At 36.7% G+C, this 15192-nt stretch overlaps 1 protein-coding gene across 2 annotated transcripts in view; it reads right to left on the bottom strand.

The window, feature by feature from the left end:
* Nucleotides 1–15192, bottom strand: part of SH3RF1 (SH3 domain containing ring finger 1) — an 84102-nt gene that overhangs the window by 31025 nt on the left and 37885 nt on the right. For both annotated transcript variants that reach the window (XM_032108133.1, XM_032108134.1), the window contains exons 3-4: nucleotides 2236–2511; nucleotides 1408–1503 (exon numbers count right to left, since the gene is read on the bottom strand). In XM_032108133.1, the coding sequence (XP_031964024.1) occupies nucleotides 1408–1503; nucleotides 2236–2511 (372 nt within the window). The remainder of the gene's footprint in view (nucleotides 1–1407; nucleotides 1504–2235; nucleotides 2512–15192) is intronic.

Genomic DNA, 15192 nt, shown 5'->3' with positions numbered 1-15192 from the left:
CTAAAAGGGTTAATTGAAAATACATTTTCTTAGTTGATGGAATCAGTCTGAAAACATTAAGACAAATACATTTTGTGACTTTCATTTTTGTATAATATTTTTCAAGGCCATATCTCCTTTTTGCAACTTTTGTAGAGATAGGAATGTAGTTGTTAGCTAAACAGCTCAAGTGGCAGTGCTAGGAAAGGGCTTTTTCTAACAAGGCTAAGTTAAGTAATTTAGTTTGAAAAAACACTACAAAAAACTTTAGTGGCTGAATTGAAGGGGCAGTTAATTGCAAGAAGCTAGGAAAGAATACACAAGGGCAAGAAATTGTTAAATTGGCTTTTAAAACTTCTTAAAGTGAAGCCAAAATTGCACTAAGCAAGTTGAAACTTTTTTGGTCTTGTTTTTACAGTCATGTGACATTTTCTATCCTCAGGTATACAGATCCTTACATCAAGCTATAAAAATAAATATATATATTTTCCCTTTTAAAAATAATAAATTCTACGTTGGTTGAACCAGTAGTGCTTTTTGAAGTTCCCATACCGTTTTCAGAAATTGAATTAATAAAATCTGACTTGATTCTTAGTATGGTTACACATTTCTTCTGTGACCTGAAGTACATATTTCTCATTCCAGAAATAATGCGAAAATACTTTTTTCTTTCATCATTCTGCCTCATTTATGTAAATAAAATACTGTCACTGCAGGGAAGTGTATCTTACCAAGTATCCACAGCATACCTATCAGAAAAGGACAAATACTATTCCAAACCTCTGTATCTTTCTGTAATGCAAATTTGAATAATCATTGTGGCTGTACACACTGTTCCTAATCACTGGTGTCTTTCTATGAAAAAGATACAGCTTTCAACTCTTAAAACTGAAAAGGTTGGGGAAATTTTCCCAACTGCTACCTCTTACTGTAAATTGTAACACATATGAGAAGCGCAGGAAGATACAGAAGCTTTTATATACGACTCTGTTGATGACAAAGGTGATCCTTTGCCTGTTTCACAACAACCTATATTCTTTGACTTCCTAGTTGTGCTAATTTGGTTTTGAGAGGCGGATATTAGGGACAGTGCAAAGCTAACTATTTCTCTGACTTGCTGATTGCTTTCATTATGTGGCTAAGTGTGGTTTGGATTGACCGCATGACTCCAGTATTACCAAGAAAACATAGTGACTGCCTCCAATTACACTCATTTCAATTCCATTCAACAAAAATAGGTGTCAAATAGCTAAGTGAAAATCACTGGTTCAACTGCTGAGGCCATTAACTTTCCCAAAGAGTATTCTAGGTCTAAGATTACTTATATCTCAGGTTATTTTAGAATCATCACCAGTACTGATTATTTTTCCTTTCAGAAAATTAAATACACAGTGGGCACAGCCTTACTGAAGATCCAGCTTTACTCACCTCAACATATGAAATTGGAAATATTCCTATCTTGTCAGCCAGCATTCCTTCTGCCCAGTTTTCATCCACACGGCGAATTACAGTCAGAACATCATCCTGTGTGAACATGCAGTGATTATGTCTCCCAGCTCTAATTTAACTTCTCATTTAATTTTCCTCCATAACACAGGGGTAATCAGAGAAGGCAGGACATGGACAAGAACCGCAGAGAAGGCACTCTGTAAGAGGAACATGCCACTTTTGGGGTCGAAGTCAGTTCAAGCTGTTCCTTTTCCTATTTTGTCAGAGTTCAACTAACTGCCCACACCTCAGCAATCTGATTTCATCCTTAGTGCCAGTCTTCCTGTCATGTTCAGTCCATGTTACTCATGAGCCCCACTTTAATTGCTTGGCAATAATCAACAGAACCACAACCATTTTCCTTCACAACTGACTCATTACCTAACTTCCCCTAGATGTTTTTCTACTCAAGTACTTACGAACATTGCTAGTGATGACTTCTTTCACATCTGCAATTTGAGTGTTTCTTTAGAAGATGGAATATTTTTAATTCACAACTTAGGTTATTTCTCATAAATTAAGGACATTACTACTGCAATTACGAAAAATTGCATTCTCAGAAATCAAACCTCAAAGAAATTATATGTAATTTAGAAAGAGAAGGCAAAACTAATCAATATAGAAGAAATACTTGCAGAATTACTTGTCCTTTTCATATGTGTGCAGCTCCAATAAGACATGCAGATAAGACTACAAAACAGTTGTATTATTTCTTATCCAAGCAAATGAAATTATTAGAAGAAAATAGTAATTCTATTCTCTTTTTACCTTTGCAAATGGTAAACAGTCTTTATCTGCTTCCTTGTCTTTTACTTCAAAATCATAAAGTGCTTTGCACTGAGGTGGAGGTTGAGGTAAAGGTTTAATAATCTGAACAAAATTGGTAGGAAAAAAGCCATGGATGCCATTGACTTCTCCATGATACCAATTTTCATCCACCTGTCGACGTAAAATGATGATGTCTCCTTTACTGAATTTAAGATCTCCAGGTTCTTTGCCCTCATAGTTATACAATGCTTTGGCACACGGTAACTGAGGTACACCCTAAAGAGGAAGAAAAAAATAATAAATCATTAGAATTAGATGAGCATTACTAAACAGAATTTATATTCTATTTTTGGAGAGTATGAACAAAACTGCAAAGTATGAAACTGCGACGTAAAATTATACACGTATTTTATTGCAATGATTCTATTGGTTTTACCCACACGTAGGAAGAGCTTCAATTCTGTGCAGTCTTAAGATCCCTCTAAGTTTCATTATGATTTTTAATACTGTTACAATGTTGCTAGACACAGGAGAAGCAGAGAAACATAATACTTTAACCCTCATGTACTAATTCACTAAGATTAAACATTAAAAAAAACGAAGCAAGCAAACTGGAAAGCAACCTGACCACTTGAGAGATCTGGCCGAACAATTCCACAAGAAAATGCAATGCTGGAATAATAAATTTGCTGTAAGACCTTTAAGGCATTTCTACTGCCTTTCTTATTATCTTCTTCACCTTATTTACTTCATGAGCACAGAGTAATAAGGATGAGGACATAATGGAGGTGTTTTCCAGCTCGAAAAACAAATCTCAATTTATTAAAAATGAGAAATTTCATGCTGGAGCAACTCTTTTAATTCAATTACTTATTTAAAACCACTGCTAATAAGAATTACTGGAAAACACCTGTTGAAGGTGTACATCCTTGGGTTTCCTGCACTTGATTCCTCCGTAATATCTGAAAACTATAGATCATTGAATGTGTATCAGAAGGACTGCAATTTAACACTGTCACCCTCCCTTATATACATTGCAGGTATTATTTTTTAATTGCTCAGCCTGTACCTCCAAATTTTGCAAGAGAGAGTCATAAAACTCTACAACTCTAGAGCTAGGGCTACTGCGTCAAAACTCTCTTTTCTCCAAATTTAAAAACCTGGAGGGGTGCTTACCCCCTTAATGATGCAAACAGCAGTAACCTGCATTACTAATAGAGTCTTTCCAAAGCAAAGGCAGCCTTTATAGTCACACAGAGCACAGTATTTCACATCTTTGATGTCAGCCCATACGGAACAGGCAAATTTTAATGAAATTCAATGTTGCCGATATTATTTGCCACATCTACCCCACAGTATGTCTCTCCTCTCAAGTCCTCCACCAGCTCAGACTGTAAGTTGGAGTTGCACTTGTAATATCTCAAGAGGTCACACACAATGTAAGGAAATTCTCAGAAGGAATTATCACTTTGAGTCTGTCCATTGGGCAGACAGAGTTTTAATAATGTATTTCACATTTAACAAAATTTTATCTTTCAATATAATCCAATTTGTTCGGACAGCTTTAATTTTTGTCCATGCATATTAATAATGGCTCATATGGATAAATAATATCTCAAAGATTAACTTGGCTAGTAATTTTTTTTCTATACCAAACAGTCAAAGGAAAACCATATGTATATACATAGGTACAGAGGAGTATGATTTACATACGAATACAGGAATATCAAAGTGCATTCTATTGCATCCAGGATGAATATGGAAAATATTCTATTAGCAGGATCCAAGAAATTGTTCACAATTTGTGATCTCCAGACTAAAGCAAATAATATTTTTCTTCATGGTCACGCTTAATTGCATCAGTGCACAATGATGACACACTCTGTACAAACCTGGATACAGAAAAAGACACCAACTAGAGAATTTTGTGGGCCTCAACTGAGTGATGGAAAAATTAATGGTCAGAATAGAAGAACTAAAAAAAAAAATAAATATATATATATATATGCATGTATGTATGTATATATTTTTTAGTTTTATGTGCTCTGCAGAGTAAACAGAGAATGAAGGAAGCAATCAGTGTAGATGGGGTAAGAACAAGTGCGAATAAAAAACTGTGGGGGAGAGGAAGCAAAAAGAAATACACCTCTAAACAAGAGAGGAAACACTGCTTGCTTATCCCTTTCCATCACAATAACAAACAAACAAACGAAAGGATGAGAAGCCAAGAATTACTTGACAGAAAGCAGGCCCCAAGCAATTAGGGCTACTACAGGACACAGGAATTTCTCTTGCACTGGAGGTAATAGTTTGACTTCTCCCAGGAATCACCCCATTGTCCTGGGAGAAAGCTTTCTATGTCCCCATACTGAGGAATAAGTTTTAGATCAGCTTTGTGTATAAAATACAGTTGGAAAGAAAAAATCTTTAAAAACAAAATCAAAACAAGCCGGGAGTACCAGTGCAGATCATGTCAAAGCAATCAAACTTACTAGTCATCATTTAATTGTTAGAACTCCATATTGCATTTATGCAGTTTATCACAAAGGCTCCCACAAACAAATCTGCATACAAAAGTACAAACATCTGTTTATGTTTTATAGGAAGTTCCTTTCCCAGTGTATAGGTTGAGTTTCTGCAAAGCTTGTTTCCCACGTTAAATAGAAATGGTTCCAGTCCATAATTCCAAATAAAACAAAGTTCAACAAGACACAGTTCCCAGTTGGACTGCCAGGGATTAAAGAGAAGTAGTTAAATGACTGAGATGAGAAGTGGATGGCTTTTCCTTCTCTCCCAGGGGGAGGATGAAGTGAGAAAGTGTGGGTGCAATGGGGAGGGCTGTTTTCAGGGGTACAGGATCAAGAGCCCTCAAGCACCATCTTCGCATTCCTCCTTCTATGAGCAACCTGGAGCCACAGCTCATGGCTGGCGCCTTCCAGGCCCTTGTGGTTAAGGCAGCTTCAGCCCCCCTTCTGCCCCTCCAGCTGCCCACCAGGAGAGATGGCCATGAGGATACGCTGAGCCAGAGTTTACATTTCACTCCATGTCTCTCACTTGGCTAAACATGAAAGAAAGGCTTTGGAAAAAAAACTTTGCAGCCTACCCTTAAGTTTACAGCTGCCACTTACCCTGCCAGCTCTTTGAGCAAGCAACAACAACCACAACAACAAAAACCAGACAAAAACCATTTTAGGAAATTAAAATATAAAATTCAGAAAGACTCCACATGACAGGTTCTTAGAATTATTTCCTTAGTCCTTATGCAAAATACTTACGCAAAAATATCTGAATTTCTAATGCTACTGCTGATAGACAAACTGTTTAATTTCATTTTTAGCTAAGGCATGGATATACATACATTTCACATGCCAGATTCCTTTAAAGAAAATAATACATGACGACATCAAAACAAATGGCTTAACAAGAATATGAAAAAATGCATATGCATTCATATATGTGATGCTCAGGTTCCTCAGTTTTCTTCTCCTAACCCAGATATTTTGTCTTAGAAACCTACAGAATGCACCATTTTGCTCTTTGGATTTATACTTTGTTTTCAGTCACCTTATTTTAAACTTTACTTTTATTTTTTTAAGGGACAATATGCAACTGTATGTATTTTTCATAAGCTTAAGCCAAGAGAAACTTATGTGTGAACAGAAACACGAGATCTGATTTCCTGTAAAAAGGAGTTTCAGTGGCAGAAGCCCAAATGTAAATATGCTTACGCTGGCACAAAACAGTGTTCATTCTGTACTTACTGCACTTGAAGAACCAGCAGAGGCTAAAGTAGCAAAAAATAATAAATCCTCTCTCAAGGAAATGAATGGAACAGATACTGGATCATCTGCACCTCTGTTTCTTTCAAAGCCTCCCAGACACGGTGCTGCTGGTTGCCACTTCTCCAAGCAAGCAAGGCATTCCCTGTTCTCTGGTTGCAAGATTGGGAAGTGGCCTGGGCTTCCCTGTGAGCCAGTTGAATTTACCCAGAATAATTATGCTGGTTTCACCTGTCTGAGCTTCTTAGACACTGAGTGTTTCCAAGAGGCCAGGAAGTAGTACCTTTTATAGAAGTACTGCTTATGTTGGTAGCAAGACAAACAAAAACAGTCTTCTGAAACCGTCTACATGGACAAACAAAGCTCTATCAGCTTCCAGAAAAATCCAACCTGCTCAGATACCTCAGCAGCAGATTTTAGGCTGACCTTTCTTTGCAGAAAATCTAAAAACTGGAAGTTGATCCATGTCATGAGAGGATCTTTAATAAACATCCATTATTTGCAACTTTCTTACATGGAAAGACAGAAAATTGATTTTTCATCACCTACATTTTTATTTTCTTTCCACACAGTTCCTAAATCAAACCAAGAGTCACATTAATGACCAGGACAAGATGAGAAACTATCACAAAAAGATCTCAAATTACACAGCAATTAAAAATACAGTAAGTCTAGTGATACAGAGGTAGATTTTTTCAGTCAACTCTTCCACCCCCTTTCCCCCCCCCCCCAAGAACCAGTACTGTAAGACATACTTGATTGCCAGTGGAAGGTGCCTTTACATAAGGATAACATAATGCTAACGTTTGCAGCCAAAACTTGTTTGCAAGGCAGGTTTGGGTCGAGTGAGTTCTTTTTGTGTACGTTCTCCAGTAGGTACGGGCATTCCTGAGATCTCCTCTTCAGACTCCTAGTCATTCAAACCTTTTGAAGGACAATATTGCTTCTTTTAAATCTTCTGGTCTATTCTATTTCATATTACTGTTTTCTTGATTCAAATCTTTCAAATGCATCCTTCCTATTACTTTTTTTAAAGTGTATTTTTACTTTCTTGCCTTCTATGGCTTTACTAAGCTGTCCAGTCCTGCATGCAAGAACATCCCCTTTTGCATCTGTATTTTTTTCATGTCTCTTTCATCTCACTGGCTCCAATAAGTAGTTTCAAGTCTTAATTTATAGCCACCTGACCTGTGTAACTCAATTTTCTTTGTTTCAGCCTCCTTTGCTCCTTCTCTGCTTGCACTTAACTCTTCATGTATTTTGAGACATAAAGCATATGAAAATACTTTACCAAAGACCTTTTTAAAGTGCTTATATTAAAAGATGTGTTTTCTTAAGTAGGATTTCCTTCTAAAGGAAGGAAACGTGTTCCCTGTGTTAAGATACAGGTATATTGCTTTGGCCTGAACAAAATAAATACTCAGTTTTGTAGGACAGACCAACCTAGAGGCAATAACATTTGGCACTAAATCTCCGTTTCTTTTTTGAGCTCCAGAACACAAAGTGTTTCCATAATCCAAGAAGAATGTTAAAAGCTGTCTCCCTGCAGTAAATGCATGTCCCTGCATTTACTTTTCTCATCTAAGAAACAATTCAAACAAGGTCAGATTTGTGCAAAGAAAGGCTGACTTGAGTGTTATTCATCTGTACCCAACATTAACTCATTAGTGTAATCAACTCTACATACTTCTGCCATCACAACTATCTCAGAAGACTGCAGAGGTCATTAGTACAAATGAATTTATTTCTAGTTAAAGTGTCTCTGAGGTTTCTGCTATCTGGATGACAAAAAAGTAAGATATTTTTATGTCAGGAGGCTGTATCAAGTTGCCAGTATACTGTAGCCAGTATACTGTAATAGCCATAAAAACAAACCTTTGGTAAGATCTGATATAAATTACTATTGCTCTATGAATACAATAAACTAGGGTTTGGGGTTTTTTATATAATAGTTCACTAGATTAAAGAAGTGAGAAATATTAATGTTGGTAAGTATATTCATCTCTACTGTTTTCCTATGATACAGCTGTACTAAATCTCATTTTTCTCTGCACCCATAAAGTAAATAACCAAACATTTGACTTAAAACAGTAGAAAACTTGTACTTGTTTTGAAATGCTATATTCAAATATCTTTACTTGCTATACAGCTTTTGATTTTAATAAAAGTAGAAGTTTAGCATCAAGAGGAAACTAGCTAGCCAGGTTGCCTTGATCAAAGAGACCAGGTTTGAAACCCAACCATGTGTAACTTAACCATGACCTACATAACAATCATCATTTTGAAGAAAGATTACCTTAGGAAAAATACCAGGGTGCACAATAAAAAACATAATCAAGCCAACATATTTATTATACTTTTGGAAAAGCTGAATAACTGCAATCAGTAAAAATTTTAGGATCTTGATAAATGAAGAAACAGGATTATATTTTTACTACTGCTTAATTTAACTGAAATGAAAAATTCTTTAGTAGACCTGCAAAGCTTCCCTAGGATTAGCTAACTATTACAGAATATGGTAAATTTTCTCTAATGCTTGTACATGATAAGTAGCATCAGCAGTAGCTCTAGATCTAACAGTGTATGAAATATCAGAATACTCTTTACAAATTTTCAAGGTTTCAGCCATCAAACGCAGGTTGTCACACCAAGTGCTCCTAGAGCCCTTTGCCTGACTCTTTTGAGGACTTCACCAGTTAACTCTGTTCTTGGAAACTTGCAGAGTTTCACAGCACAGACTCAGAGAAGCCTGTATTTTATAGCAGATGGGTAGCTCCTTTATTCTTGTAAGCAATTCTTATGTCTTCTTTTGAGGTAAATTCTCAATGACCTACTTAAAGTAGCCATTTTATTAAAGCCCTTTTTGCTTCCTCTGTCTTAACAACTTCTAGAAGAAAACATTTTGGCATTTTTTCTTGTCTGATGTTAAGAAAGAAATATAAGGTTGTTTAATGTAAGTATGAGCAACTCTCTCCCACAAAGTTGTTTTGAAATTAAAAGCTGGAATACAGGAGTATGAAAGGAATTTAAAAATGTTGCCTTAAGGCCTAAGCAATCACACTAATAATATGGAAGGTTAGGAAGGGACATTTACAAAGCTTTCCAAAGGCACTTCTCCCAGTCCCTTTCTGTGTAACACCTGTCTTTGTAAACACTTTTTTTCAAATTAAAAAATGTGTCTTCAGAATGCCACCTTCTTGTCTTTGCCTAGTCAAAATGCAAAGTTGTCAGCTACTTCCTTTCCCAAAGTTTGTTAAGAAAAGAAAATTCTGAACATTTTTCACTGAGCTAAACTCCTAAATTAATAAAATAAGTAAGTAAAAAATAGGAGAAAGTGGAGGAGAAAATAATTATATCCTGCACACAGCATATCCTCAAATATTTTAACTGTATGCACTAGACAGCTTCAAGATTGCTTCTTCCACAAGCAAACAAAATGAATTATGAGAAAACTGCTCTGCACAGCAAAAACTGAGGAGGTAACTTTCAAGATGCAGAAGAGAATGCAGGTCTGTATTGCTGCTGATTTGCATATCAAACAATCCCTTTCTGAATCTTTAAAAACCTTTAGATTGCTTACTACAAAACATTTTTGCTTTGAAACACTCCAGATCCTCGTAAGAATCTAAACAAAACCTTAAATTGCACACTACATAGAGCTAGGATGTTTATGTAAAATAACTATTTCCAAAAGCAATGATTTGTTTGAAAGATATGCTCTTATAAGCTGTTACACCAACATCACTGCTCAAACTGAAAGCACCACTATCTCCATTGGTTTTCTCTTGGTATGTTACAACTCATGGATATTTGATGTTCCCATCAAACCGCAAATTTTTCATGTCTCAGTGCCACCATACAGCAGCATGGACCTCCTAATCTCTTTTAGCTCATCAAGTTAATACGCAGCACAGGTTCACTCTGCTCTTAGATTCTCCTAGCAGCGCAATTTCCAATGCATTCTCTTTTCAAGTAACATCTCCTATGGCTTCTAAGACAAGAACACTGCATACTGCAAGAAGAAGAGAAATACATCCACCCCTCTTGGCAAAGATACATCTACAACTCTGAAACTGCGTAGTGGGACTTATTAGTCCTACTCCAAAGTGCCACCAGCTTCTGTATGGCCCTGAAGAAGTCTCAGTTTGGGACGTTAGAATATATCTAATGTTTCCCAATCATATCCAATTTCTCATAATTAAAACCCCTGTGAACATCCAGAGTTACAAAAATAGTGAACACCGAGTGCTTTGGAAAGTTCTGTTTCAAATTCCTCTACCCCTATAAAACTGCAGAAAATTACCTCCCAGTTATTAATTTCATCTGTTTGAAAAACAGTTTGGAAAATGAAAAATAGATGCAGTTGGTTACTGATCCACTAATGTACTTTTATTTTTTTCTAGATGGCTTGAAAAAAGTGTCTTTATAATTGTAAGACAGAGTCTTTTTTTCTTTTTTTTGGCGGGGGGAGAACAGAAGAAAGCAAGCAGAAAAATGTAGTGAGAAAAGAAGCAAACAAATTTAAAAATATCAGGATAAAGTATATGAAGGTCAAGAGCCTGACAAAGACCTAGCAAAAGACTTTGAAATAGTACGTCTCAAGTACTTTTCTAAGATATATATATCCCTGAAGGTCAGAGTACCGAACAGAGTACAGAACTATTTGACTGCTCAAAATACCTAACTGCAAGATAGTAGTTTTGTGTTTATCAAGAAGCCTCATTTTGCACAGTTATCCAGTAAACTTTCCAGTGCCAATAATTTCTTAAACATCACTTGTTTTTTTTGCTTATTATATGAACATACGATCACAAAAGAAGAGAAAAACCCCCTCTGACCACTACCAAAATACAGGCCACATCTCAGTGTTGAATTCTTTGCCTAAATTCCTTCTTACATGGCTATAGCCCTCCCTTTCACTCTTCATTTTAGTTTCCACATAAACTGGAAATTACACATCTTTGGCATTCTTTTGCTGCTGCCTAAATGCATACTTACCCTTCTAATACAGTGATTTAGAATTTACTTTCGCTGTCAAAAGCCACAAATGCAATTGCTTAAATAGCTAAATAATTAATTCCCAAACAAGACATGCTATTCTGAGTTCCAAGGCCAGAACAAACAGAAATTTTCACATAAACTCAGAATGCTTTTCTTTCCCGTTGGCTTAATAGGAGGCAGCTAGAGAAGCCACCGACCTTCATACACTCTTCCACAAATAAAGCATCAATAACTACAACTGCTATAATTCCAAATCTGCCCTGCTAATTGAACTGCCACCTAACCTTATAACAACTTCCATGAGTCACCAGAAAGGAAGAAAAAAATTTAATTCACCAAAACATCCAAAAATCAACATCTTGCTGTAATCTACACAGTCAGTGGGGCAGACATACCATACACAACAGCTGGTGAGATTTCTGTACCATATGTAATAGATAAAGATACAGAGATCCAGTAAACAGCAATCTCAGAGAAAGGAATCATCTTGCAATGCTTAGAAACATCTCCCTTTGGTTTAATACAGTCTTTTTTTTTTTAAATACATTAACACAAAACCTCACCACATTAGAAAGAAATAAAACAGAATCTACATAAACCCATAGGGCATTGCTAACACCTAGAAAAGATTCTGTGATTAATGCTGTACTACCAGGCTGTGCTATGCTGGAGTACTGGTAACAAATTGAACTATGTCATCTGCCAGTCTTTTCATGGCTAATCAGAATACAGTATCTTTTTTCATTTTCTGCATTAAACATAAGTCATCAACATTCGAAAAGTAGATGCATTTTACTGACCACAATCAAATCCTCTCACAAACTGAACTTTACAACAGAACTTTACAAATCACTTTACAAAACAAATTCTGGTTGCTTACTTTAAAAGAAAAAAAAACAAAAACCAACATGTTCATCTACTTAGTGCAGAAGATTGGAATATTTGGTTTCTCAGCAAATCACTACAACACAGGAGGCCCTTGTCCCTACTTCAGGGAGCTGATATTTTAACACAAGCTTCAAAAGTTCCAGAGGGTTTACCAACAGTGTAAAAATTTAAGAGTAATGCTCTGTTCTAAAGGTTTTTACACTTTGAAAATGAACATAAAGAAGCTTCCCTCAATGTGACGTGCAAATGAATATGTTTACTTCTTGCACCAAGAAAAGGTGAGGGAATTCCAGATGAGAAGACAGACTGAAAAAAATCTGAAAAGAATAAATGAGAAATGAGATTGCTAAAAGCAAAATCTTACTGAGCTTTGAAGGTGAGGAGTTAGAACATGATACAGGAGGAGCAAAGCGAGCAAATGACTCTGAACAAGGGAGTGACTTGGTGAGATAATTCTTGGTAAGATCAGCATGAAGAAATGTTCCTTTAATCTCTCAAATATTTTGCTGCCAAAACTTGGGCAATGGGAAAACACAGAGCTGCAAATTAAGAAGTTGCTGCATTTTTTGATGAAAACTTATCAAGGTTGACAGGCCTGACTTTTTATCTGAGAATGCTTTCCTTTCCACTATGATCAAGTGTTAATTTGTTCCCCACCAAAACAGTACAAGCTCTAAAATTACAACGGCCCTCTTAATGGTATTTAAAATGAGAGTAACCACAGGCATCTCTCCTGTCTGAATTTGATTTTACAATCCAGAGATAGCATCTGGCATTCCATTACCTTCTGAGAGAGTGTTTTTAGGTTTATTTACCATCACTTCCACTATTTTGTAAATGTTCAGGTGCTTATTCAACCTTCTGAATGAACCCAAAATCACCATCACACATCCTTCTCAGCTATTCCCTGGAAACTTTTGTTGCCAGAAACTGGAGGAACTTTCACTAAGCCTGATTTAGGACTGGTATCATGTCCTCTTTCTCTTAAAACCCTCTCACTCTCTTGAAATTCATTTGGCATCAATTTGATCCCTTTCATATCCTGACTTCAAACAGTTTCTTGCCTATTGCAGAAAAGAAAAGGTGCTAATCTTAGCTGTCACTGTAGCATACACAAATATACATCCACTGCATGCACAGAGTAAATAACAAACTCTAGTTGCTATTTATTCTTACTCATCTTTTAAATTTTTCATGCTTCAAAGCAAAGAATTTTTACGGTACTCTACCTGAAGCAGCTGGTCAGCATTTTGAAAAGGCAATAAATCCTAGCTGAAATTATGCGTCTTTTTTAAAGATAAAGTTCCTGTATGCTCTTTACTATAACAAAAGAGCCAGAAGAATGGTACATTAACATTTATCTCTTGTGCAGCGACAAGCTGGAGTGTGCACTTCCTGGTTATTTCATCCAGTCTGTAAAAGTAGACAAACAGCAAACAAGCTTTCTGCTCAGTTTAGTTCTACTCAAACAGGCTTGAACACATAGTGCCTACAGAAAGGATTATGCTTTACATTTCATACTGTTCAAATGAATCTATTTTAGCATAGAAGTTTTAGTATAAAAACCCAATCTGCATGTCTTGAGCTATGAAGTCTGAATTGGTAGATAACTTCACATGACCACGCTCCCATCTGCTGTCACTGTACCTTTACAAGCCCTTCCTGAGATCTGGCTTTTTCATCCTGTACCTACATGCTCAGTGTTTCCTAACTGCTTCACCATCCTTCATCCCCACTTCCACCTTCGCCATGCTTCCTTTCTGCAGAGGAGCTCAGTGAGGAGCTCCACACTCAGCCCACCGAGCCGCTCTGCAAGCCTATCCCACCTTCCCTGCTCTCCCTCCCTGGAGATGAATTGGCTCTCCTGGGGCCCAGCATTATACATTCCCAGCAATATGTGACTACTTCTCTGTAAGTAGTGCAGAAAACCATATTCCATGTGTTGATCTTAATTAACCCCTTATTCCACTGAAAGTTGCCACTGGTTTTACATAGCAGCTAGTAATGAAGCAACATGAACTCCAGCACACCTTGGCCAAGTTTTCTCCCAAGTTGCTCAAGCCTAGACTGTCCTTCACTGTACAGGAGTGCCTAATTCTTACAAAAACTATCAGCTCATATGAAGCCAAATCTCTCAGTACTCTAACTCCACTGTCAGAGGCAGGGAGAGTTGCATAAGCAATACACAAAGTACAACTAGGTAATTCAGGATAGACAGTTTTTCTTCTATGGATCCATTCCCACTGCAGATTACTTCCTAATATAGATCCAGCCAAAGTTTTCCCAGCTTAAAGAAGTTTTTAGTCCTTTGGTTGAAAAATGTGATATATGCCATGATATCAATGCTTTCTTTGAAATAATTAAAGCAGTTCTCACTCCAGCCAGGTTAATCTCATTAAAAGTTCATTCCATGGAAATTAATTCCATGATATTCTTCCACTGTACAAGCACTTCCTGTCTTTGAGACTCCACAGTACACAAATTAATAACCATCTACTCACATTAACACGGAATACACAGAATAATTATGTTCCATAAATAAATACTCAAGAACAGCTTACAAGAAGTACAACTTTCTCATTTAAATAAAAAGTATTTTAATTAAGCAAGTGCAACCATAATGCATTATTATGGGAAAGCACTGCTCTGGAGCCAAGAGTTAAGAATCAGATAGGATAATGAAAGGCTGACAGCTCTTTAATTCCCTCTCTTAACTATTCATGCTACTCAACTGGTTGAGATCTATTTGGAAGGCAGAATTCAGTCATCCTGCTTCAGAGTTCTCTGACTCAGACTCCACTAAGTCCTAATGGAAGACAACTCCTGGAGCAGGACTCTCAAATAAAGTGAAATTCCACCTCTTTTTGTCACCATGGTAGGACAGCTTGCACCTTAGGGCCCAGCGCTAACAAGAGTTGGTTTTGCTCAGCTCTTGTATGAAACTGCAGCTTATTTACACAGACTCAAACGGAGCAACTACTCTTAAAAGAAACACTGTCGTCACACACTTTCAGTGATCCTGCAAGGTAAATACTCTTCAACCACTGACTTGAGCTCAAAGTAAAACAAATTATCTTGTAAGCAACACCCCTCCTCCATGTTTCTCCTAACTAACCTTCCTGTCAAGTTTTCTTGACATTCCAGTTTTTCTCTATTCACTCAGCTCTGCTCTCTCTTTTTAGGATGGCTGAGGTTTAGGATTTGATGTGATCCTAGACACAGTTTTGGAAACTATCATATAGAAATATCAATGTATATCACGACATTCTGTCCAAAATCTGCTGCCTTC

This window comes from Corvus moneduloides, chromosome 5 (assembly GCF_009650955.1).
Source record: "Corvus moneduloides isolate bCorMon1 chromosome 5, bCorMon1.pri, whole genome shotgun sequence".
NCBI classification, from domain to species: Eukaryota; Metazoa; Chordata; class Aves; order Passeriformes; family Corvidae; genus Corvus; species Corvus moneduloides.
This window is presented reverse-complemented; position numbering and strand designations above follow the sequence as displayed.